The following is a 26,686-nucleotide window of genomic DNA, read 5'->3' on the forward strand; positions in this document are numbered from 1 at the left end:
GGCCATTCAGGTCCTCAGATCTGCTCTACCATTCGACAAGATCAAGGCTGGTCTACCTCAAACACCATCTTCCTGCCCTATCCCATATCCCCCCATTCCTTTAATACTTACATTGACATCATCTTTTGAGGTTTCATATATTCTTACATCATTTGCCAGTGTACTTACACCCTCCCCCAGATAAATAATGAGAGAATTTGACTGCGCTTGGTAATGTTGACTGTAAAGTGCGCCACTGACACTCACTCATTGGGAATGGTGCCTTGGTCAAGGTATTGGAGGCTGCTGCACACTGGTGCTTTATATCTGTCACTGCCAGTGCTGTTGTAACAGTGAGTTCACCCCCTGATAGTTACTTCCTACTTGCTTTGAGGCACTTACTTCAGTTAGAGGAGAGAAGTTACTGAAGCAGATCATGGGAACTGTATTCCCTGTCCTCGTGTTTCTTCAGGCAGGGCAACAAGCCAGAGCAACTGCTCCCCAGTCTGTCTGACCTGTGACATTTGCAAAAGGGCTTTGCTAGCAATGGCAGGGGATTGAATTTCTGAAGTCAAAACTCCACTGGAAATTACCAGACCTCAGAGTTTAATCATTTTATCTACAAATATAATTGTATCTGACCATTTGAATTCAAAGCAGGAACCAAAGGCAATATTCAAATGATATTATCTCACAAAGAGGAAGAGAGAAAATTAGAAAAAGAGAACATAAGAAATCAGAGTAAGAGTAGAAATCCAAGCCTGCTCAGCCATTCACTAAGATTGGTCTCCACTCTTCAGACCACCTCAAATTAGTCGATTCCCTCGGCACAGAAAACCTAACAATCTTGTTCTTAAATGTTGCTCAACCACTGAACATCCACTGCCCTCTGGGGCAGAGAATGTAACAATTCACAACCCTCTAGGTGAAGAGGTTTCATTAAAAATCAATCTCTTATTCTGAAACCAAGGTCCCAGAGCTCTGATCTCTAGTTCAAAAATCCTCTCTGGAAAATCTTTCCAGTATCTATCTAACTGTCATGCCCTTCTGTATGTTCCAGTCAGATCACCTCTCCATCTTCTACACTCTAGGCATGGTAGCCTTAGTGCATTTCCGTCTCTCCTCATTGCATAATCTTTCCAGCCAAGGAATTTATATTGTGCAGTTTTATCTTTCCTCAAATCCTTTATTTCAATACCATATCCCTGCTCTCTTCCCATACCTTGCGTACTCAATTCTGATGAAAGCTCCCAAACCTGAAATGTTAACTGTTTCTCCAACCACAGATGCTACCTGACCTGCTAAGCTTTGTCCAGTTTTCTCTATTTATATATTATGCATACGAGAGACACAGAGAGACCAAGGGTGAATTTTTGACAGTGCAATTCTGATAACTGGGTTAGACTGAATCGGCACCTCATTTTACATCTCTCCCCCAATCCTACTAAATTAGAGGCTCAGAGTCATTTAGCATGGAAACAGGTACATTAGCCCCAAGTTTGCAATGACCACAGCCACCCATTTACACCTCCTATGCTTATCCTTTTTATATAACACTCCCTACATTCTCATCAACTCGCCCCAGACTCTACCACTTACCTACACACTAGGGTCTAATTAACCTATCGACTGCACATCTTTGGGATCTGGGAGGAAACCGGAGCACCAGGGGGAAACCCATGCCAGTCAGGAGAGTGTACAAATTCCACACAGACAGCACCAGAGGTCCAGGTCTCTGGAGCTGTGAGGCAGCAGTTCTACTCACTGCACATTATGGCACAGAATTGCAAAACTCCTCCATTGCCTATCCTTGCGTTATCACACAAAGTAAAATCTATCCCCAGGTGTACATGAGATCGAGGAAATAGCCATTTGTTTAGAAAACATGAAAAAAAGTATTACCAGCACACATTCTCCCTCCTCTGGATTGGGGCATTTGACAGTTGAAAACTCAGGATCTGGATCCTTCTGTTCCGGAACAGGTATGGGTGGAGCAAAGCCAAATGCCTTGAAAGCTGCTTGTACGTACTCATGCCCAACACCATGAAAGGAAGTGTGCACAAACTTGAGTGGTGTCTTTCTGTTAAGTTCTCTAAATGGAAGAAACAAGCATCTCAATGTCCAACATTGTGAGGTCTTAAAGTTGCACTCATGTTAAGGATAAGAGACCAAAAAATATTAAAAATTAGACTAGTATAACTGCAGTTGATTAGCATACACACGTTAGAGAAATAAATGAGAACATTGGGTTCATGGACCATTCAGAAATCTGATGGTGGAGGGAAAGAAGCTGTTTCTGAATCATTGAGGACTTCTTTTCAATAAAATGGATAAGGTTCCTAGAAGAGTTGGCAATTATAGATAAAGGGAGTAAAGAGGAGATATTGGAAACGAAGTTAGATCAGAAAATGGCATATATACTAAACTAATATACATGTCTCTTAGACAGACACATGAATGGTAGAGAAATAGAGGGCTATGTGGGAGGGAAGGGTTAGATAGATCTTAGAGCAGGATAACATGTCGGCACAACATTTTGGGCCGAAGGGCCTGTACTGTGCTGTAATGTTCTATGTCAAATCACTCCCATGCAAAATCATACTGGCTTTGTAATCTTTGGAGGAAGCAGATTTAGAGTTCAAAAAGTATAACATCTAGTGAACTTGTGGGGAGATTGAATAGGTTTTAAATTCCCCACACCAGAGATTTATAAATTTGATGAGGCAGTGATGCTGTACCCTGAGACACAGGACCAAAACAAGCTTAATAGAATTCTGAGATATAAATAGAAAGTGCTGGAAATACTCGGCAGGGCAGGCAGCATTCTGTGGAGAGAGAAAGAGTTTCAGGTCAATGAACCTTTATCAGAGCTCGAAGGTCCTGACAATACTCCTGGGATACACTGTCGTAAGTGCAGGCAAATGATTATAGTTGGTGAACTGTGCAAAAATGTGGCAAAACATGCAAGAAGTTCAGCTGAAAAATTCAGGCAGATGGTTCAGAAGGCCATTAATCGGCACATGGAAGCCAAAGGTTCCACTGTGTTCTCAGGATCAAAACTAAGCACCGGGTGTAGAATTAATAATGGGCAAAATGAATGGAATAAACCAGCATGGAAATAAGGGAAGCAGTCAGTCACACACAGCACTGAAGCTTTTGAAGTGGTAACTAAATTAGTAGATGAATGATACAGACAAAATAAACACATTATTTGCTCATCCAGAAGAAAAATACTACAGATGTCAGAAAACAGAATTGCTGGCAATACTTAGCAGTTCAGGCAGTGTCTGTGGACAGAGAAGCAGAGTTCATGTTTCAAGCATCTGCTCAAACTGAAACCAATTTAAAGAGCTGCAAACAGGAAGAAAGTGAAAGTAGTAGGAGAGAAGATGAGGCGAATTCGGAAATCTAAGCAATATAAAGTCTGAGTCAAAAAATGCCTAAGGAGACAGAGAGACAGAGAGACAGAGAGACAGAGAGACAGAGAGACAGAGAGACAGAGAGACAGAGAGACAGAGAGACAGAATCCCTCATTGGTTACAGGTCAGGAAGAGGCCCATCATGCCCACACCAGCTCTCTACCAGAGCAACTTGTTAGATCCCCCCACTGGCCCTTTCTTAGAGTTATACAGCACAGAAACATAGCCAAAATGGTCCATGCCAACCGAGATGCCTATTCAAGCTAGTCCCATTTGCCAGCATTTGGCCCATAACCTAAACCTTTCCAATCCATGTACCACAGTGCCTCGTTTCTCTCGAGTGTTACCTTTCTCCCCCTCACATCACACACTACTTACCAGATCTTTGCTCTCTTTTTTAACCCATGCGTCCCTTTGTAGCCACCTTATGTACTCTTCTTTGTATCAACACAAACTTCTTGGCCCCTTCGTCAATGTCTTTTACTTAAATTGTAGAAAATTTGAGGACCCACCACCAGTCCTCATGGAACAACACTCGTTACATTTTGCCATCCAGAAAAAGATCCATATATCCCTACACTCCATTTCCCGTTGGGCAGCCAATCTCCTGTTCACACCAACATGCCACCTCCCTCACCGTGAACTTTTATTTTCCACAATAGATTTCGATGCTGCACTTTATCAAATAGCTTCTAGGAATATAAATATAGTACATCTCCCAGTTCCCCTTTATGATAAGGACATGTTAGTTTTACAAAGAACTCCAATATATTGGCAAACCATGATTTCCTTTCCGCAAAACCACGTTCACTTTGACTGTCTTCAATTTTGCCAAGTACCCTGCTTTAATTCCATAATGGCTTCCAACTTCAATTGACAGATATTAAGCTAACTGGCCTGTACATTCCTGCTTTTTGTCTTGCTCCCTTTTTGCTATTTTCTAATCTAATGAAACTGTCCCCAAATCTACGGAACGTTGGAAGTTTAAAACCAAGGTATCAATTTTCTCACTGGCCATTTCTTTTAAGACCCCAGAATGAAGTATATTAGGACTTGTGTACTCAAATCCTCCAGCAATAAGGGTCAACATACTAGTTACCCTGCTAATTACCTGCTGCATGTTAACCTTCAGTGATTTCTGTACAAAGGCATCCAGGTCCCTTTAAACACCAGCATCTTTCAATTGCTTCCCATTTTAAAAATATTCTGCTTTTCTATCTTTCCAGCAAAGTGGATGGAAGCATTTTTAGAACGTCATTAGGAATCATTGTCTCTATTCACACATTCTGCCAAAACATATCACTTTGTACTTCTCTCATTAAATTTCAACTGCCGCTGGTCTGCCCATTTCACGGGTCGCTCCATCATCTTCAAGTCTATTATTATCCTCCTTACTGTTAACAGCACTCCCAAATTTCATATCATTTGCAAATTTGGAAATTTTATCTTGCAAACTCGTGTCTAAGTCATTCGTATGTGTTAAAAATAGCATTGCCCCCAGCAATGATCCCTGGGGAATATCAATGTCCACCTGGCTGCAAATCAGCCATGACTTGCAGTTTTCTTTCCACAAGCCAATGTTTTACCCATGTTGATCCTATTGCTAAGGGCTTCTAGTTTGCCAACCACCCTTTTATACAAGCATTGTCAAGTGCCTCTGAGAATTTACTTTGAGAGCATTTATCACGTTTCCTTCATCAACTGTTATCTTGTCAAAAAAATTCTAATCAAACAAATTAAACATTAACAAATCTTTATTAACTCAATCTTCCCCAAATGACCATGTTTTCTGCCTATGATAATGGTTTCTAAAAGCTTCTCCAGCACTGTGGTAAAACTGACCAACCTGTCATTACCAATTTTGTTCTTGCATTCACTTTTGAACAATAACACTACTCAAAGGGCTAGAGTAGATTTGGACTGAATTCTTCTAAACTGTACTATTTCAGTTCCACCTCCCCAGTTACTCTTCCTGGTATATTTCCTTTACCCTCCACAAGGTCTTTACATCTTGTCTGAATTATGGCCCCCATAATGATCCACAATCCTCTAGCTGGGATTTATAAAACATCTAGTATAACTTACTGCTTTTTTTTATTCCATTCATCTATTTTTAAATCCAACAAACCCATGTGTGTTTTTTTTTAAATTAAACATCAACTTGACCTGTTCACCTAGAGTTTTCAAAATGTTGCCTCATAGTATATAGCTTTTCCGCATTACACCTGCTAAAGTCCATCACATTTTACTTCTCCACATTGAACTGTAACCATCATCAATTGGTCAGTTTTATATCCCTCCTCGTGATTTACTACTTTTCTCAAGTTTCGTATCTCCTTCAAACTTCATGCTGCTTCCTGCACTTGAGTCATACAGCACGGACACAGGCCCTCCAGCCCAACTGGTCCACACTGGCCAAGATTCCCACTTGCCTGCGTTTGGCTCATATCCCTCTAAACCCTTCCTAATCATGTACCTGTTCAAGAACCTTTTAAATGTCATTAACATATCTGACTCAACCACTTCCTCTGACAGTTCATTCCACATACTGCCCACCCTCTGGGTGGAAAAAGTTGCCCCTTAGGTTCCTATTAAATCTCTCCCGTCTCACCTTAAACCTATGCCCTCTAGTTCTTGATTCTCCAACCTTGGAAAAAAGACTGTCTGCATTCATCCTCTCTATGCCCCTCATAAATTTATGCACTTCTATAAGATCACCCCTCATTCCCCTACGCTCCATTGAGAAAAGTCACAATCTGCTCAACCTGTCTCCATAATTCAGTCCCTCAAGTCCCGCCAACATCCTTGTAAATATCCCCTGCACTCTCTCCAGCTTAATAGCATCTTTCCTATATCAAGGTGACCAAAACTATTCAATAAAACTTTTATGAACACACTACATTTAGATCAAGATATACAGTTGCAAAATGAGAAATCTAACCACATTAAAAATCTATATTCAACACCTTACAGAGGGAATGATTAACTGAATCAAGCAGAGGAATACAGTGACTAAGGTAATTAAATACTTGTGAGTCAAAGAGGCAGCAGTATCATGGGTCACCTCTCTGGGTGCATATAATCAGGGTGCTACACTGATGCTCTTCAAAGCTATGAGAAGTGTTCATCTTAAAATAGTTTGTGCCAAACCACATTATAAAACTACTGCAGGGATTGGCAAATTACACTGATGGAACATTGACCAATGTTTCTCTCTATACAGTCAAAGGGTACCAAGACCAGCTACATCATATAGATGTCACTCTCTTTCATAACATAAGGGTACAAAATGGAAACTGAAATGCAGATGTTCACTCTAAATATGTAATGAGCCCTACTCATTCCACTCTCTTTGAAGCTTTCTTTGTACATCACATTAGATCTTCAACTGCAAAAAATGATTTAACCTGAAGGAGTCAATATTAGTCAGGCAAATGGTAAGAATAGGTTTCCTTTTCTTTAAAAATACAATACATGGGTGTTGACAGTAAAGCCAGCATTCTCTAACTGGCTTTGGGAATAAAGACTAGTCTGTCTGGTGAAGGAGCTCTGGCAGTGCGGCTGGGCTGCATTTTGAGGATTCCAATCCAGTGATAACAAAGGAACAGCAATACGTTTCCAAGTCATGGATGGTGTGCGACTTGTGGGAAACTTATGTGCCTTGGGTGCAAAGTCACAGATTTCAGGAGGCTGTTTTCCAAAATACTCCCAATCCTTTGGAAACTGAACAAGTCAACTGCAGCAATATTGTGGCTAAATAAGGAGGTCACAGAAATGGGTACTCTGCAACGTGTGTCTCACCCTCTGAGTGGCACTGAAGATAGGGTAACTCTCTCACAGCTCCAGCAACCTGCCTGACCACCGGTACTATCTATGTGGACTTTGTATGTTCTCCCTGTCACTGCATGGGTTTACCCTGGATGCTCTCGTTTCTTCCCACATCCCAAAGACATGTTAGATGGCAGATTATCCATTTCCTGTAAATTGTCCCTAATGTATATGGCGATATGATGGGAGGTGTTAATGACCATGTCTGAGATGAAATGGGATTGCTCTAAAAACCAGCATAGGTTTGATGGGCTGAATTCCCTCATGCTTGTTGTAAGGAAATAAGAAGATATGACTCCCCAAGCTTTTCCATCAGGTTAAAGATGTATCAGGAGTGTGATGGAGTATCTTCATTTGCCTGGATGAGCGTAGCCAATTTGATTGGTAACCATTAAATCTCATTCCCTCCACCACTGGCATACTGTTGCTGTAGTATGGGCCATCTCCAAAATGCACTGCAGCTACCAGCCAAGGCTTCACTGTCAGTGCCTTCTGAAATCTGTGACTACAGAGTCATAAAAGAGGGAGTATGAGAGTTAAGCCATCAAATAACATAAAAATGGGTAGTAAGAGCTGCTACAGGTATAAAAAAGGAAGAGAATATAGGTAAAGTAAACATTGGTTCCATAGAAGACAGGATTGGGGAATTAGTAATAGAAAATAATAAAATTGTAGGGATTATAAATGATCATCTTGAGTCAGTCTTCATGAGAGAAAACACTAAAAGCAATGGATAATCAAAAAGCCACATGGGTGGAGGAATTTAAAATAATCACTAGAAAGTATTAGGCAAACTAAGTCCAAGTCACCTATATTAAGAAAAGCAGTGGTACTTTATAGAAGAAATCAGAAGCAAACCAATGGGGCTAAAGGTCAACAAGTTCCCAGGACCTGATGGCCTGCACCCTAGAGTCTCAAAGGAAATGGCTACAGAGATACTGGATGCATTGGTTCATCGTTTAAGGTGCATGGAGGAAAGTTAAGGGGAGATGCCAGAGTAGTTTTTTTTAAAAGCACAGAGTGGTGGGTACCTGGAACACACTGCCAGATGTGGTGGTAGAGGCTGATACAATAGGTACATTTAAGTCACTCTTAGATAGGCACATGGATGTAAGAAAAATGGAGGGTTATGGGCTGTGTAGGAGGTAAGGGTTAGATTGATCATGAAGTAGGTTTATATAGGTCAGCACAACATCATGGGCCGAAGGGCCCGTACCGTGCTGTACTGTTCTATGTTCTATCTGCCAACATTCCCTTGGGGGGGGGGGGGAGAGCAGTTCCCCAGAGGATTCAAAAACTGCAAAGGTAACACCGCTGTTTAAGAAAGGAAGGAGAAAGAGTAGGAAACTATAGATTTATCATCTGTCACTGGGAAAGTACCGGAATCCATGATTGAGGAGGTAATAGCATGTCATTTAGAAAATCTTAAGATCTTAAGACAATCAAGTAGAGTCACATGGTTCTACGAAGGGGAAGTCATGTTTGACAAATTTACTACAGCTCTTTGAGGATGTCACAAGTTAAAGGGGAACCAGTAATGTGAACTCTGATGAAGCATTAACCATTTCCCTTTCCACAGACAGTGCCTGACCTGCTGAGTTTTTCCAGCATTTTGTTTTTATTTCAAGAGATGTAGTACATTTGCATTTCTAGTATTTGATAAGGTGCCACATTAAAGGTTACTGCAAAGGCAAGACCACACAGAGTTGGGCAACATATTATTACAGATAAATGGGTCATTTTTAGATTGCTAATCAGTAACGAGAGGGGTCCCACAGGAATCAGTGCTAGGTATTCAACTGTTTAGAATCTGTACTAATGATTTGGATATAGGGATAGAGTGTACAGTAGCCAAATTTGCTGATGACTCAAAGGAACTTGGAGGTCCTTGTGTGTGAAACACAAAGTTAGTGTGCAGGTACAGCAAGCAAGTAGGAAGACCAATGGAATGTTAGCCTTTATACTCCATGCAATAACATATAAAAGTAGGAAGGTTTTGTTGCAACTTTAGAGCACTGGCGAGTCAGCACCTGGAGTACTGTGTACAGTTTTGGTTTCCATATTTAAGATATGATGTATTTGCTTGGAGCAGTGCAGAAAGGTTTCACTAAGTTGATTCCTAGATGAAGAGGTTGACATATAAAGAAAGGTCAAGTAGGTTGGACCCATTGGAGTATAGAAGATGATCTTATTGACACAAAAAACATTCAAAGGAGGATCGACAGGATGAGTGCTGAGAGGATGTTACCCTGGTGAGGTTATCAAGAACTGGTGGTCACCCATTTAGGATGGAGATGAGGAGGAATTTCTTCTTTCAGAAGGTTGTGAATGTTTGGAATTCTCTACCCCAGAGAGGTGGTCATTGAATATATTCAAGGCAGAGATTGAGAGCCACATGTAATATAAGGGTATGGGCAGAGAGTGGGAAGGTGGTGTTGAGGCCAAGGCAGGATCAATCATGATCTTGATGAATGGCAAAGCAGGCACAAAAGGATAGGCTGGAGTTCTTGGTTGCCACACTCGATCACATGCTGTCACAATATCATAGGCACTCTCTTTAGTAGCTCTGATGAGGACACAAAATGCCAGAAAAGCTCACCGGGTCAGGTAGCATGTGTGAAGAGAAATAAAAAACAGATCTAATGTTTCAGGTTGAAGACATTTCATTAACTATTTCTCTCTCCACAGATGCTGCTTGACCTGCTGAGTATTTCCAGCATTTTTGTTTTTATTTATAGAATTTGAAGCTTTTTCCCCCCCCTTTGTTTCTTAATTTTCACAGCCCTGTTTGAACTAAGGCTGTAATGAAGTTTGGAGTCAAATGGGTTTCAGGAGAACCCAACATGGGCATTGCTGGGCAGCTTATGGGTAAGAATGAGGCATTTGATAGCACTGTCAACGTTATCCATTACTTTGCAGTGGTGATTGAAGGGGAAGCAATTGGCCAGATTGGATGGAGGCGGTGCAGAGGAGGTTCACCAGGTTGATTCCAGAGATGAGGGGGTTAGCCTATAAGGAGAGGTTGAGTCATCTGGGACTATACTTGCTGGAATTCAGAAGAATGCGAGGGGATCTCATAGAAACATATGAAAGGGATGGATAAGATAGAGGCAGGAAGGTTGTTTCCACTGGTAGGTGAGACTAGAACTAGGGGATATAGACTCAAGATTCCGGGGGAGTAGATTTAGGATGGAGATGAGGAGAAACTGCTTTTCCCAGAGAGTAGCAAATCTGTGGAGTTCTATGCCCAGGGAGGCAGTGGAGGCTACCTCATTAAATATATTTAAGACACAGTTAGATAGACTTTTGCACAGTAGAGGAATTAAGGATTATGGGGAAAACGGCAAGTAGGCCAGATCAGCCATGATCTTATTGAATGACGGAGCAGGCTCAACGGGCCAGATGGCCTCCTCCTGCTCCTATTTCTTATGTTACCTTGTGACAAAGAATTCACAGAGTAGATCAAGAAAATATTACTGATGCACACAAGGAAGTTCAAAGCATGGGCCTTACCACCTTCTTTAGATCGATGAATAGAGGACAGATCTGAGGAAAGCAAAAGGAGGGAGAGACAGGAAGGGAATGTGGTAAAGTCAAAGTCGAGTTTATTGTCATATCTACAAGTACATGTCTGCACAGGTGTAATGAAAAACTTGCAGTATCATCATAAGCACATAGCATCAGAGACACAACACTCACAAGAAAAACAAACATAAATTATGCACAACATTACAAGAACAATGAGAACAAAAGTCCATTTTAGTGCAAAGTGGTCATAGTGTTGCTAAACTGTAGTATTTAGGGTTGCGCTGGTTGGTTCAAGAACTAAATGGTTGAAGGGAAGTAACTGTTTCTGAACCTGATGGTGTGGGACTTCAGGCTTCTGTACCTCCTGCCCGATGGGAGCTGCGAGAAGGTGGCACGGCCCAGCTGGTGATACTCCCAATGGTGGGGAGGGATGTATTGGACTGAGTCCACTATTCTCTGCAGCTTCTTATGTTGCTGTGCATTCAAATTATCGTACCAAACCATGATGCAACCAAAAGTACATCTGCAGAAGTCTGTTAGAGAGTTCGGTGACAAGCCAAACCTCCTAAGAAAGTAAAGACACTGGTGTGCCTTCTTTATGATTGCATCTAAGTGCTGGGCCCAGGACAGGTCATCCAACAGGTTAATGCCCAGGAATTTAAAGCTGCTGACTCTCTCCACCGCTGATCCCCCACTGCAGACTGGCGCATGTTTGCCCTCCTTCCCCTTCCTGAAGTCAACAATCAGCTCTTTAGTTTTACTGATGTCAAGCAAGAGATTGCTGTTGCAGCACCACTCACCCAGGTGTCCTATCTCGCTCCGGTAATATAACTGGCAGTTTACAACAGATCAGGTGGGTCTACGTTTGGTAATTCTTCCAAATACACGTGGCAAACATCCTTCAAAAGTGCATAACTACCTGTAAAGCACTCTGGGATGTCCCAAGGTTTAAAACAAAAAGCAGGAAATAAATGCAAGTTATTTCCTTCATATATATAAAACTCTGATAATTCTATGTAATTTATAGCACGTTGCTTAATATAATGCTTCTCTGAGAAGCAGCTAGTAAATAAAAATAGATGATTCACAGTCTCAATCCTTGCCTGTGGGAGATGTGGACTAGAGGAAAAAAGAAAAGAAAAATCCATGAACATTTGCCCAAATCGATTAGTGTCAAGCAGACCGCTGTTGGCAAGGTCATATCTTTACCAGAGGGAGGGTGACTCCCAAAAGGAAAAGGAGCGTTGTCTTTTCACAAAGAAAGCTTAAACATTTCAACAAATCATTTCATAACTATAGCAGCTTCTACTGAGATAAATCAAGGACTGTTCTGAACTGGAAAAACACAACAGCACTGTAACAGACCCGACCTAATTCTCTGTCTGTTTGCACTGGTAATCAATAATTGCCATAGGCACTTAGGCAATCATTTGAAAATGATCAATTTCCTTTTCTTACAGAACAGTGTCCAAAAATATTAACACATTTTACAACGTCAAGAACAATGAGCTTTAGGTGCAATAAAACCTGGAGCACCGAAAGATGCAGATTTCAATCTCATTGTACAGTTGAGCCATTTGCCTAATCCACAAAACAAAGTAGAGGCTACTCATACTTGATCATGGGAAGAGGAGATCATCTTTCAGCTCCTCAAACCTATTTAATCATGTTGCTATATCATCTCTGATTTGCATCTTAACTCTATCACCTGTTTTGCTTCAGTAACAGGTAGTTTTATTAAGGTTTAAAAACTTGCATCAGCTTTTACATTTGCAGCGTGCACTGAGTCTCAACAGCTTTTGAGGAAGAGAGTTCCTGCTTTCCAGTCAGTGCGTATAGTACTTCCTGACATCGCTCAGAATAGCACAATACTAATTTAGGAGTATCCACTGCCACCCCACAACCACCACCCCCCGCCCCCCCCCCCCCCGCCCCCTTATTGTGGGCTCCACACTATTGGAAATAATTCTCATCCACCTATCAAATTTCTTAATCTTTGGACCCTGAGGATTTCTGATGAAGTAAGACAGTTGCTGGCAATAAAATATGCACTTTTCTATTGGTCTCTCAATTGATGAAAGGTACAAGAAAACAAAATCTTCCTCTACTCTGGTCAAACAATGTGTCTCAACCCAAGTTTTGGAACAGCAATTCTATTATGCACAGGTACATTTACACAGCAAAATATGCAAAGACGCATAGGTCCCTCAAGGAGGCCAGATTAAGTAAAAACAGGAGGGAACTCAGGACAGGCAGAGTGTGGGGAGGTGGAAAGATAAAGAAAGGAAAATTTGTTGAAAAGAATGGGGAAAATGGCAAGGAAGTAGAATTAGGAGATAAGGGGGAGAAGCAGAAATAATCAGAGGGAATTGTACGCAAGGTCAAGTTCCAGATGTGACTTGTATTACAGCATCTTGTAAGAATTCTCCAGAAGAGAGGATGCTAAAGGCAGTGAAGTCTTGCCAGCAAGGTATAATAGTGAAATCAGAGCATCACCAGCAATGCCTATTAAATTTCCTGGAACCCAATATGCTGGGGTGTGGAGTGATGATGGTGATGCAAAAAGGCACAGCAGTGGCAATAGCCTGATACTCTAGGAATAAGCTTTACACGTTTCCTTCAAGGTCATTTAATAGAACACAATACAACAGTGAGAATGCACCCTCACCCCCTCGAAGAAAACATTAAAGGCTCTACAAGGAGATTTACTTCAGCCAGAGAGTCAGTTCTGTGTGATGTACTGAACAGCCATCAAGCAACTGGGATCGTAATCACTGCTGCAGGCAGCTACTACCAGGGTGGAAGAAAATGCAAGGGAGAAATAGAGCGAGCCCACAGGATTTTCAAATATTTAACATTAAACAGGTCCAACTATGTGACAAATGCTAAACAAAAAGGTGTTTGGAATTCTAGCATTAAGAAGTATTATAACAGTTTCTGTAGAAACTATCTCCTCCATTGACAAGGCTGAACAACTGCAAGCACTAACCTGTGAAAACACAGCTTTTTCAGATCCTCCATGTAAAGTGCAGAAATTTCATTCAGGGGGTCCTGCCGCAATGGGCTGACATTAGACAAGCTCTCGTTCCATGACTCCTGCCAAGGCTCCAAGTATTCTTCAATACACTGTAGGATTTTCTTATCATGAGGAGCACCAATCTGAGCTCCATTTTCCCAATAAACCTGTGAAACAGGAGCATAAATAATTTACTGTTTGAATTCAGAAAGTCTACAGAATGCTATAGTTCAAATAATTAAAGTAATTTGTTCCCTAATGCTGTTTGTGGATAGGGGAGAGGACATGATGCACTCACTCACTCTCTCTCTCTCTCTCTCGGAAGACAATTTTTCTTCCTTCTCCCTCAAGAAAGGGGGAGACAACACATGAACTAGATAGATCAGATCAAGGACTGAATTCAGAAGGCTGGGTTCCTACTGAATAGCTCTTAAAAATCTTGGCTATTTCTGAATTATCAGAATTATTTTTAAAAAATGATGAAATACTACTTTAAAATTAAAAAAACATTTTTGACATCATGTTTTAATTATTACAGAATTTTCTAGCCAGCCTAATCATAAACTAGACTATCCAATTCCAGGTTTCAGTGTAACAGTCCCAGTTCTCATCCAGCTTGTTCCTTTTGCTGGATTTCAAAGTTGGCACAGTCCTTTATCTGCAGGATTTCCTGCACTTTTTCAGGAAGGAAATTAAGGAAAACTGGACACATGCAAGTGGATCATGATTAGACAACTCCAAGTAACTGTTGTCTGTAAACGCCCTAGCTGTTTTGCCTGGGCGTTGGGCTCATTTTCTTACTTTAGAACTCAACAAAAAGATCAGCTTTGACGGACTGTGGTGTCAGATCTACTTGACGTTCACAAGTACAGCCATGCTTTTCAGTCAAAACCAATTGTAGCCTTCAGGTAAGGCAAGATTAGTTTGGAATAAGTCCTTTGAATGAATTCTAAAGCCACACATTCCACATGTTTTTATACTCACAGTAAATGCTCATAGAGACTTAGAAGGGTGTAATAATCCCATAATAATTTTGTGCGCAAGTATAGATCCTAAACACTTCAAAAAGAGACATCTTGAATTTGCACCAAACAGAAATCATTTGGTGAAAATCCAGATCGAAAGTGCAGTCTAACACCCAGAAATACAGTCCAGTGGCCCAGAAAGCATTAGAATCTTTGACAAAAAAAAATCTTCCAGTGAGAATAGAAAGATACCCCAAAAATATTGATGCCATTACAATCACTGCAGTCTGAATGTTCTCTCCCTCTTTCAGCTGGCTGTGGTTTGGGATAGGATAGGGGAAGCAGTTTAACACTATTAAAAGTTCATCTCATTTACGAGATGAATCTTTAGTGCACCGACTGCATAGTGTTGTAACTATAACTTGGCTTCACTCATGCCCAGAAAGAATATGGGCAACCAGACTAAAATCACGTCATCTCATTTTTTAAATCAGAACCAGACATAGCATGGAAGCAGGATCTGACTAGTCTGCTTTGAATTTCTGTACCTTCTGACAAAGCTCTTTCAAAAGGCACAGTGCCAATCACAAGACACCCACAAATCATTCAGCCTTGTAGCACACGATACCTTATATCCATTGTCTTGTTTGGGATTATGTGATGCAGTAATCATCACACCAGCTGCAACATGAAGCTGCCTAACAGCATAGGGCTGAAAGGGGAAAAAGACAATACAGTTAACAATCAATAGATGGCTTGCTGATTTATAAAGAGCAATCTGAAAATCAAAATTAAAAAAAACTGCAGATACTGAAACCAGAAATAAAACCAGAAAATGCTGGAAACACTTAGATTGGAAACCAACAATTCTTCCCCCCACCCCACAGATGCTGCTTGACCCACTGAGTTCCTCCAGCAGATTGTTTGTTGCTGGAAACACTCAGCTGGTCAGGTTACCAAGTAGATGACCTTTGTCAGAACTGAGAAAAAGAGAAAAACAAGTTAGTTTCAAGTTGCAGAGGGTGGCAGGAGGGGAGGATTGGGTGAGGCAAGTTTACATAGGTTAGTGGGGACAGGTAGAGTGATTATGCTTCTTTGTCTGTGTTACGTGTTGCTAACAGCAGGACTGTGCAATATACTCAGCAGGTTAGGCTGTATTAACAGAGACGTTAGTCCATTAGTACTGCCCAACCTACATTCATCTCTCCATATGAAATATAGATACTACGAATAAGTGGGAGTTATTTGTAAAAAGCAGCTGCACAGTATTGGATTCGTAAAGTTGAACTAATCCCCTTCTCAAAATTTGATCCTTTTCATTGAAGTGTGCTGAATTATCCAACCCACCATGAGTAATGCAACAACTAGCTTTGGTGATCCACAGCTCGGGAAGGAAGAGGGCTAGGATATACGCTCTTCACGCTATTTAACTCCTAATCAAAAGGTGCAAGAGGAAAAGCATTGGGTTGGGCTGAGATACTTTCAGTCAATAGAACCTCTTACAGCCTGCTTCAATCCAGAGAGAAGGATGGCCAGTACCACTGAAATGCACCAGAGGAAAGGTGGCAAACTGAGAGGGAAAAATGGAGAACAGAAATTAAACTGTAACCAACTCCAATTCCAAGATAGGGAAGAAATTTAACTAGATTTTGTGATCATTACATTGATCCTAATAAAATGAAATATACTGGGCATATAGGGATACCAAAGTAAAATGAGTTTTGAAATAGTAAAAGTCAACTATTATTACAGTTCATTGATTTAAGGAGCAAGAGGTTTAAAATTCATCAAGCCTATGTTCAGTTGTGTGGAATTGGATCTTAGTTGTTCAGTCTCTGCAGTGTATTACAAGCCTGCCTGGTGCCCGGATTCAGGACATCTCATCTGACCTGCAGAGGAATTTGGAATGGGAGGGGAAAGATCCAGTTGTCGTGGTCCATGTGGGTACCAATGATGTAGATAGAACAAGGAAAGAGGTTTTGTTGAGGGAACTTGAGCAGCTAGGAACTAAATTAAAAAGCAGAACCAAAAAGGTAGTAATCTCTGATTGGCACAGGGTAAATAAGATCAGAGAGTTAAATGCATGGCTCAAAGATTGGTGTGGGAGAAATGGATTTGAATTTGTGGGACATGGGCACCAGTATTGGGGAAGGAAGGAGCTGTTCCAATGGGACAGGCTCCACCTGAACCACACTGGGACCAGAGTCCTGGTGAATTGCATGACTAGGGCTGTAGATAGGGCTTTAAACTAAATAGTTTGAGGGGGGGGGGGGGGGGGGGTGCAGGTTCAACAGATTGAAAAAGTATGGATAAAGTAAAAGGAAAGGAGAGTGCAGGAGAGGTTACTGAAGTCTCCAGAATAAAGAATAAGACAGAATGTTTAGAAAGGGATAAGAATTTAACTTCAGGCAACATGGAGACAAATTTGAGAAGAAAGGTGATGAATACAGGACTGGAGCTGTTATATTTGAATGCACACAATATATGAAATATAAGGTAGATGAGCTGACAGCACAGTTAGAAATTGGCAGGTATGACATTGGGGCATCACAGAGTCATGGTTGTAAGATAAAAGATTTCTTTATTAGTCACATGTACATCGAAACACACAGTGAAATGCATCTTTTTTTGCGTAATGTTCTGGGGGCAGCCCACAAGTGAAAGAAGATCACAGCTGGGAGCTAAACATCTACGGATACACATCCTATCATAAAGACAGGCAGGTGGGCAGAGGAAGTGGGATTGGTAAAAAACAAAATGAAATCAAATTCTTAGCAAGAAGTGACATAGGATCAGAAGATGTAGAATCATTGTGGGCAAAGTTAAGAAACTAAGGGTAAAAAGACCCTGATGGGAATTATATACAGATGCCTGAATAGTAGCCAGGATGTGGGGTAAAAGTTACAACAGGAGATTGAAGAGGCACGTAAAAAGGGCAATGTTAAGATACAAGATTAAGATACTTATTTATTAGTCACATGTACAACGAAACACACAGTGAAATGCATCTTTTTGCATTACTGAGAATGTGCTGGGTCAGCCCACAAGTGTCGCCACTCTTCCAGTGCCAACATAGCATGCCCACAGCTCCTAACCTGTACATCTTTGGAATATGGGAGGAAGCCCACGCAGACACACGGGGAGAATGTACAACTCCTTACAGACAGCAGTGAGAATTCAACCTGGGTCGCTGGTGCTGTAATAGTGTTATGCTAACCGCTACACTACGGTGGTCATGGGGGATTTCAATATGCAGGTAGATTGGGAAAATCAGGTTGGCTGGATCCCAGGAGAAGGAATTTGTAGAATGCCTACAAGATGGCTTTTGAGATCAGCTTGTGGTCGAGTCCATTAGGGAAAAGCTAATTCTGGATTTGGTGTTGTGCAATGAACCAGATTTGGTTAGGGAACTTAAGGTAAAGGAACCCTTTGGAGGCAGTGATCATAATATGACAGAATTCACCCTGCAGTTTCAGAGAGAGAAGTTAAAATCGGATGCATCAGTATTGCAGTTGAGTAAAGGTAACTACAGAGGCATGAGAGACGAGCTGGCCAAAGTTGATTGGGAGAGGACCCTAGCAGTACAGCAGCAATGGCAGGAGTTTCTGAGGGTCATTCGGAAGACGCAGGATCAGTTCATCCAAAAGAAGCAGCAGCACTCTAAAGGGAGGATGAAGCAACCGTGGCTGACAAGGGAAGTCAAAGACAGCATAAAAGCAAAAGAGAGGGCATACAATATTGCAAAAATTAGTGGGAAGTTAGAGGACTGGGAAGCTTTTAAAAACCAACAGAAGGCAACTAAAAAAAAGCAATAATATAAAAGAGGATACCAAGTTTTTTCCAGATATACAAAGAGAGACAAGAGTGGACATCAGACCACTGGAAAATGATGCTGGAGAGATAGTAATGGGGAACAAAAATGGCAGATGAACTGAATAAGTAGTTTGTGTCAATCTTCACTGTGGAAGTCACCAGCAACATGCCAGAAATTCGAGAGAGTCGGGGCAGAAGTGAGTGTAGTCGCTATTACTAAGGAGAAAGTGCTTGGGAAGCTGAAATGTCTGAAGGTAGATAAGTCACCTGGACCAGATGGACTACACCCCAGAGTTCTGAAAGAGGTAGCTGCAGAGATTGTGGAGGGATTAATAGTGACTTCGGAGTCCTAGTGCAGGATTCCCTAAAGGTTAACTTGCAGGTTAAGTTGATAGTAAGGAAGGCAAATGCAGTGTTAGCATTCATTTCAAGAGGACTAGAATATAAAGGCAAGACTGTAATGCTGAGGCTTTCTATGGTGTTGGTCAGACCACATTTGGAGTATTGAGAGCAGTTTTGGGCCCCATATCTAAGGAGCAATGTATTGGCATTCGAGAGGGTCCAGAGGAGGTTTACAAGAATTATCCCAGGAATGAAAGGGTTAACAAATAAGGAGCATTTGATGGCTCTGGGCCTGTACTTGCTGCAGTTTAGAAGGATGAGGGGGGAATCTCATTGAAACCTACCGGATACTGAAAGGCCTGGATAGAGTGGACGTGGAGAGGCTGTTTCCATCAGTGGGAGAGTCTAGGACCAGAGGGCACAGCCTCAGAATAGAAGGATGTCCCTTTAGAACAGAGATGAGGAGAAATTTCTTTAGTCAGAGGGTGGTGAATCTGTGGAATTCATTGCCATGGGCAGCACAGTAGTGTAGCAGTTAGCGTAATGCTATTACAGCACCAACGACCTGGGTTCAATTCTGCCGCTGTCTGTAAGGAGTTTGTACGTTCTCCCTGTGTCTGCATGGGTTTCCTCCGGGTGCTCTGGTTTTCTCCCACATTCCAAAGACGTACAGGTTAGGAGCTGTGGGCATGCTATGCTGGCGCCGGAATAGTGGTGACACTTGCGGGCTGCCCCCAGCACATCCTCAGTAATGCAAAAAGATGCATTTCACTGTGAGTTTTGATGTACATGTGATTAACAAATAAATATCATCCCTGTGGAGGCCAAGTCATTGGGTATATTTAAAGCAGAGGTTGATAGGTTCTCGATTAGTAAGGGTGTTAAAGGTTACACAGAGAAGGCAGGAGAATGGGGTTGGGGGGAAAAAATAACTCAGCTATGATAGAATGGCGGAGCAGACTTGATGGGCCGAATGGCCTAATTCTGCTCCTATGTCTTATGGTCAAGTGTCATGCTGGGAAAACCAAGGATCTCTTTTCCAAAGGCCCCTTAATTATTAGCATTAATTAACCCTTTCATATTGCATAATACCAAATCTAAAGTAGCTGTTCTCTGTCAGTTCCTCAACATACCAATCAAGGAAGTCATCTCTTATACTCTAAGTGGACTCCTGCTTCACATTACCACCCTGTTTACATGCAGATTAAATTCTTCAGTGATTGCTGTATTACCCACTATATATGTCTGATAAAGTAGTTCTTCCAGGAGCAGGAAAATGGAGTGAAGAAATTACACTGCAAACAATTTTAAGTCTAAGACAAGGGAAAATAAACTGGATATGGATATCACCACATCTATTTTCATAAAAAATGCTGGAAATCTGGGGATGCCAGAACAAAATAGGCTTTGAAACAGCAAAAATGGTCAACTACTGCAGCTCATTGATTAAGTAGTAAAGGTTTAAAACTGGGGTCTCTGTGGAATTGGGTCTCAGTTGTTAAGTCTCTGCAGCGTACGAACAAGCATCATACTGGCAAAGCCAGAAGTTGTTCCGTGTTTGCACTCTGATAACTGCTGTTATGCAGCTAATTGTAAAAATTTTGATCTTCAGAAGTACCCTTTATATAGTCGTGTATCTACATGGCATTTGCTGAGATCCTTGGACTGGCATATAGAATGTCTAGCAACATGCAGGTTTGACTAATGTTTGGGCTGGGAAGGGTCCTGCACCCATTTTGAAGCAGCCTCCAAATTTAAGAGCTCACTAATTCTTTGCAAAAAAAATGACATTTGGCTCTTTTTGACATGCTACATCTTTAATATATTATGGACTAATATGGTGTTCCAAAACACTGCCATTTAAGTACCTTTGTTTCTTTCTACAGAAGACTTAAATAGCGGGACCAATGAGGAATTTGGATAAAGCTGTTTACCCAAACGTGGTAAGAATGTGAAATTCTCTCCCATAGGAAGTGCTTGAGGCAAGTAGCAGAGCTGCATTTAAGGGGCACCTCACAAATTGGTAAATTGGTTGATTATTGTCACATGTACTGAGGTACATTAAAAAATTTGCTTTGCACGCCATCCACACAGATCATTTCATCACATCAGTGCACTGAGGTAGTACAAGGGAAAACCATAACAGAATGCAGAATAAAGTGTTACAGTTACAGAGAAAGTGCAGTGCAGGCAGACAATAAGGTGCAAGGCTATGACAAGGTAGATTAAGAGTCCATTTTATCGTTCAATCATCTTATAACAGTGGGATAGAAGCTGACCTTGAGCCTGGTGCTATGTGCTTTTAGGCTTTTGTATTTTCTCCCCGCTCCCACTGAGCAGAAGAGAGAATGTCCAGGGTGGGTGGGGTTAAATTCAAGGGATTGAGGAATAGAAGCATAGACTGATGGGGTGAAGTCGATTTGTGTGCATGAACAGTGACAAGCAGGGGTGAATGGCCTGTTTCTATGCTGAGCTGTAGGTGTAACGTAAAGAAACCATGAGAAGACATCACCAGGTTCTTTCAGGTAGTACCATGAGGTGACAAATAAAGAGAGTCCCTCTACATTGCCCAAATAAATGCTTTGGCTGCAGAAGAACGTCCATGTGCAATTTTCCACAGTCATGATCAAGTACCCCGAGCAAGATTGCCAGCTGAGAGTTAATCAGTAACAAATAATGTTTCACGATAATGGGCTCATTCTCTACAAAGTGCACAAGAAGGTCAGAGAAGACCTTGTTCCCTTTAACATGAGAAGTTGAATTTAGATCCTGCCAGTGAATGCCCAACAGCTAAACCATTGTGTCACAAAGACTCCAACAAATTCCAAGTTTAATTTTTTTTCCTAATCTCTTCATTAGGTTTCTAAGAATTGGTATTCAACAAATCCAGACCTGGGAATATCAGGTGCAAATATACTTGCTGTAATCACAAACATTCTTACCACGAATGGTGTTGGCACATATGTAGAAAACAAATACACAGGTACATCCTTGCTAAGGAACACTGCAGCTGTCAATTGAGCAAGTCTGCAAAAAAAATGGTTAAACAAATCAAGTCACTATTTATTAGTTAACAGTACTTTTATATCAGAATAAAGAAAGCTTTGAGGAACAGTGAATTAATTGATACCATTTATTAACAAGTAACATTTACATTATTAGGTACACAAGTTACCCAAATTTTCAGAACAAATTATGGAAATTTGTATTCATAAACAGACTTATTTATCCACTATGGAATGCACTGTTTGCATGTCACGTAAGGGATAATCTCAGGAAGAGAACAAGAACTCGCTGAGACATGTTACACATTGTCTGCTCACTCATCACCTTTGTGCTTACTTTTCTACATTGTGTAACCACTCCTATTTAACTTTGTTTTATTTTATATTATATTAATTCTGTTTTAACCACTCCATATTTGTTGGTCATGCTTTCATCTGTACAAGCTCTAAAATTCATTCCCTTAAATTTCTCTCTCTATATTTCTGTCTTATGCAAGACCCTTGTTAAAAGTTACCGCTGATAAGGCCCATTCTTCCAAATCACACTTTTGCTTCTTGCATCCATCTTTCATTAACAGGGGGATGCATCTCATTGCAGAATGGCACTTCTGCTCCCACACAAACTTATGATCTGCACTTTATGGCTCCACAGTCCTTGTACAATCTTCAATCAAAGCTTTTAAATCAAAGTAGCTGGCTGGTCCAGTGGTTTGACTGATCATATATTTATGAAAAATGCACAAATTGCTCAAGAGATCAGGCAGCAACTATGGAGGGAGCTGTCCAATCTGCTGGGCATTTCCTTTAATCATCTGCTTTAAGTTCAAATCTCTAGAATTCAAAGTATTTTGCTTTCATTCAGTTCTAAGAATCAGGTTCAAATATTTACAGAATAAATCTGGATAGCCTCAACCGTGTTCCAAGTGAACCTGCTAATGCTCACTGGAAGAGGTATATTTTAGGTACATCATAGAAGACTAGATCTTACCCAGCAAATAAAAACTGCTCTATCTGACCTGGGTATGCTTAACGGGACAGTGTAGTGAGTTAATCAGAATTCATTTCAAAAATATCTAAAACAAGGATTCAGCTAGCCACACAACTCTACACACCAAAGTCTCCATGGAATAGGATGAAGAAAAATTCCTTGCATATCTATTTCTATCACAACCCCTAAGGCCCCACTATAGCCAATGTAGTACTCTTGTAATGTAGTCACTGTTGCATTGCAAAGCAGAATAGTCCACACACAGCAGGAGCAATGCGCAACAGCCTTTAGGCACTGGATTACACACTGAAGAGAACACAGACTTCTTTTCTACCCCACTGTGATAAGACCATTGAATGGTTCCCTTATACAATGAGATGGACTCTGACCTCACGATCTACCTTGTTGTGACCTTGCGCCTTATTGCACTGCACTTCCTCTGTAGCTGTGACACTTTACTCTGTACTGTTGTGGTTTTTACCTGTACTACCTCAATGCACTCTGTACTGACTCAATGTAACTGCATTGTGTAATGAATTGAGCTGTACGATCGGTTTGTAAGACGAGCTTTTCACTGTACCTCGGTACTAGTGACGATAATAAACCAAGACCAATTTGGAAGATTGTAGATGAAGCAAACAAGGGAAGCTTTTCCCACTTGCTTTGTCAGTTTGGGCTGGAAAGCAACTGTGCAGCTTATAGATTTTTGTACTGCTTTTCCACTCTTGCGTAAAAATGAAAAGGAAAGATATTGCAAGTTCCAACACTGCTCAATAGCACCCACCTCATACTGCTGCACCTGCTAGTCTCTTGACCTCGAGTATCATATCCAATCACAACACCCCTCTGTTTAAGGTCTGAGAAGCACTTCTCAAGGTATTTCAATAAACCCTGTAAAAAGGCAGAAAAGAAAATTAAAAGAAATTTCACCAAGTAACTAGTTGTGAAATTACATTCATTATATCTAATGACCTGCCAGTTTGTAATAAAGCCCAAATGTAATGTTGTTATAGAAGAGAACCCACCATATCCGCCTAGCTTGCTCTCTACACTCCATGGTTTGCTCCTATTGCAAAATGTTAAGTCTAAACAGCACTCAGAAGCACGTACAAGGGGCAGTACCAACCCAAAATTGGTACCTCTAAAATTCAGTCCCATCAACAGTGAGCCTCATACCTTGATTACAATAATAGCTGTGACAAGTTTTTATTTTGTCAGGAGACAAGGGATTGCAGATGCTGGAATCTGGAGCAAAAAGCATGCTGCTAGAAGAACTTAGAGGGTCAGTCAGCATCGGTGGGGGGAGGGGGGGGCGTAAATGGACAGTCAATGTTTCAGGTTGAGACCCTTCATTTGGACCTTTATTTTGTCAATGTACCAGAGAAACTGCTGGGTTTATATAAAGACATACACAAGAGTGAAAAAGACACAGGTTGCACGCCTCCTGACTTTTGGCATGTTTCCTGACTCCTGTCATGGTGTAAACAATCACATTGCCGGGCTGGGGTACTTTTTCCAAAAAAGAGATGATTAAGAAGTGAGCTGATATAGGTCCTTAAATTTTCAAGGATTTGGGGTGGACGTAGAGAAGATGTTTCCAAGTGTGGAAGTCCAAAAATAAATTACAAGACGGTCATTAATAAATCCAGTTAGGAATTCAATGGAATATTTTAACCCAAAGAATGAGGTTCTTGAAACAAAAGGCTTTGATGGAGGTCAAGAACATAAACTCCAGGAAAGTAGGCCAGCTGGTTCCTGGAGCTTGTCCCACCATCCCAGTAATCATGTGTCCTGTGTACTTCCTCACCCTATCCCCATGTCTTTTGATCATTAATCTCTCAACCTCAGTTTTGAATATGCTCAATGAGTGAGGGTTCAGACAAGCAGCCACTAAATAGATGAAGGAGAAAAAATATATGGAACTTTCTGAAGGGATAAGATTAAACTTTTGGGAGGAAGCTCGCATGCAGCATACACAGCATGAACTAGTTGGGTCAAATGGCATATTTCTGTGCTGTAAGTCCATTGCAATTCAACGTAGCCAAATGCATGGCCTGCAACAAAAAAATGAATTCCTGATGACATAGAACCGTGGAAGCTGTGCAACACATGTAGCAGCCTGTATAAAATATTACTTGATGTAATTTCAGCACACTTGTGTATTCACATGCTAAAAACTATCTGCAAAGCTTGACGTGTGAATTTATTCAGCTATCAGTGTCAGGTAGTGCGTAAAGACAGACCTTACACTTAGAGGACATAGATTTAAGGTGAGAGGAGAAAGATTTAAAAGGGAGCCGAGGGGCAACTTTTCCCATACAGATAGTGGGTATGGGTAACAAGCTGCCAGAGGAAGCTGCAGAGGTGGGTACAATTATAACGCTTAAAAGACATTTGGACAATAACATGGATAGGAAGGGTTTAGAGGGATATGGGCCAAATGCAAGCAAATGGGATTAGCTTGGATAGACATCCTGGTCGGCATGGATCAGTTGGGCTGAAGAGCTTGTTCCCATGCTGTATGACTTTATGACTCTTAACTCTATGACTTGTTTAAAGGTTACAAGGACCATGCTTTCAAGATGTTTGGTGTTCATTTTCAGTGAGCGGGAGCCGGGACTTGGAGCAAGAGGCAGGAGTTTTCAAAAGCAGCACGTCTGTGCTTGGTGTTCATTTCAGTGAGCAGGACCCTTACAGAGGCACACTTGCACATTGTTAGTAATAATTGGCTAATTAGCTAATCAGCAGAAGTCAATAAAAAGCTAGGGTTAAGTGGCGTGGCCATTGTGTGGGTGGTTCAGTGTTAGCGTGGGGGACCGAGGCTGAGTAAGTGACCTAAGTGGGAGAGTGTGAACAGCTCTTTAAAAGGAAAGGTTTCAGTGAGAAGGCACAGGTAAGAGCAGGCAAGGTCTTTATTTTGTTGTCTGTAAATCCTTAGTCCTTGATTCAGTGGAGGCAGGATGGCAGTTAGGGCAGTGGAATGCTCCTTCTGTAAGATGTGGGATGTCAGGGAACCTCACCGTCTCCCTGATGACTACATCTGCAGGAAGTGCACCCAGCTGAAGCTCCTGACTGACCAGGTCAAGGAACTGGAACTGGAGCTGGAGTTGGATGTACTCACAACCATCCAGGAAGCTGAAAACCTCAAAGATGAGAATTTTACTGAGGTGGTCACACCCAGGGTACAGACTGCAGATAGATGGGTGACCACCAGGAGAAGTAAGGGGAGTAAGCAGTCAGTGCAGGGTTCCCCTGTGGCCATACCCCTCAGCAACAAGTATACCCCTCTGGATACTGCTGGGGGGGATGACCTATTAGGGCACAGCAACTGCAGCCAGGTCAGTGGTACTGTGGCTGGCTCTGTGGCTCAGCAGGGAAGGGTAAATTCAGGCAGAGCAATAATGATAGGAGACTCGATAGTTGGGGGAGAGACAGGAGATTCTGTGGCCGTGAAAGAGACACCAGGATGGCGTGTTGCTTCCCAGGTGCTGGGGTCAAGGATGTCTCAGAGTGGCTGCAGAATGACACAGGTAGAAAGGGGGAAAGAAATCCTGCACAGTGAGTAGAAGGAGTTAGGAAAGAGACTGAAGAGCAGGACCTCCAAGGTAATTATCTCTGGGTTACTCCCAGTGCCATGTGCTAGTCAGGGCAGGAATGGGATGATAGAACAGATGAATGAGTGGCTGAGGTACTGGTGCAGGGTTTCAGGTTCTTAGATCATTGGAACTTCTGGGGCAGGGGTGACCTGTACAAGGAGGACAGGTTGCACCTCAACTAGAGGGGAAACCAACATCCTGGCTGGG

General features: G+C 41.6%; 1 protein-coding gene across 4 annotated transcripts in view; it reads right to left on the reverse strand.

Annotated features, from left to right (window-relative positions):
* Positions 1-26,686, reverse strand: part of pgm2l1 (phosphoglucomutase 2-like 1) — a 96,947-nt gene that overhangs the window by 39,913 nt on the left and 30,348 nt on the right. For all 4 annotated transcript variants that reach the window (XM_052025899.1, XM_052025898.1, XM_052025896.1 and 1 more), the window contains exons 3-7: positions 23,668-23,774; positions 21,833-21,917; positions 15,364-15,447; positions 13,744-13,937; positions 1,882-2,071 (exon numbers count right to left, since the gene is read on the reverse strand). In XM_052025899.1, the coding sequence (XP_051881859.1) occupies positions 1,882-2,071; positions 13,744-13,937; positions 15,364-15,447; positions 21,833-21,917; positions 23,668-23,774 (660 nt within the window). The remainder of the gene's footprint in view (positions 1-1,881; positions 2,072-13,743; positions 13,938-15,363; positions 15,448-21,832; positions 21,918-23,667; positions 23,775-26,686) is intronic.

The sequence above is a fragment of the Pristis pectinata genome, chromosome 11 (assembly GCF_009764475.1).
Source record: "Pristis pectinata isolate sPriPec2 chromosome 11, sPriPec2.1.pri, whole genome shotgun sequence".
NCBI classification, from domain to species: domain Eukaryota; kingdom Metazoa; phylum Chordata; class Chondrichthyes; order Rhinopristiformes; family Pristidae; genus Pristis; species Pristis pectinata.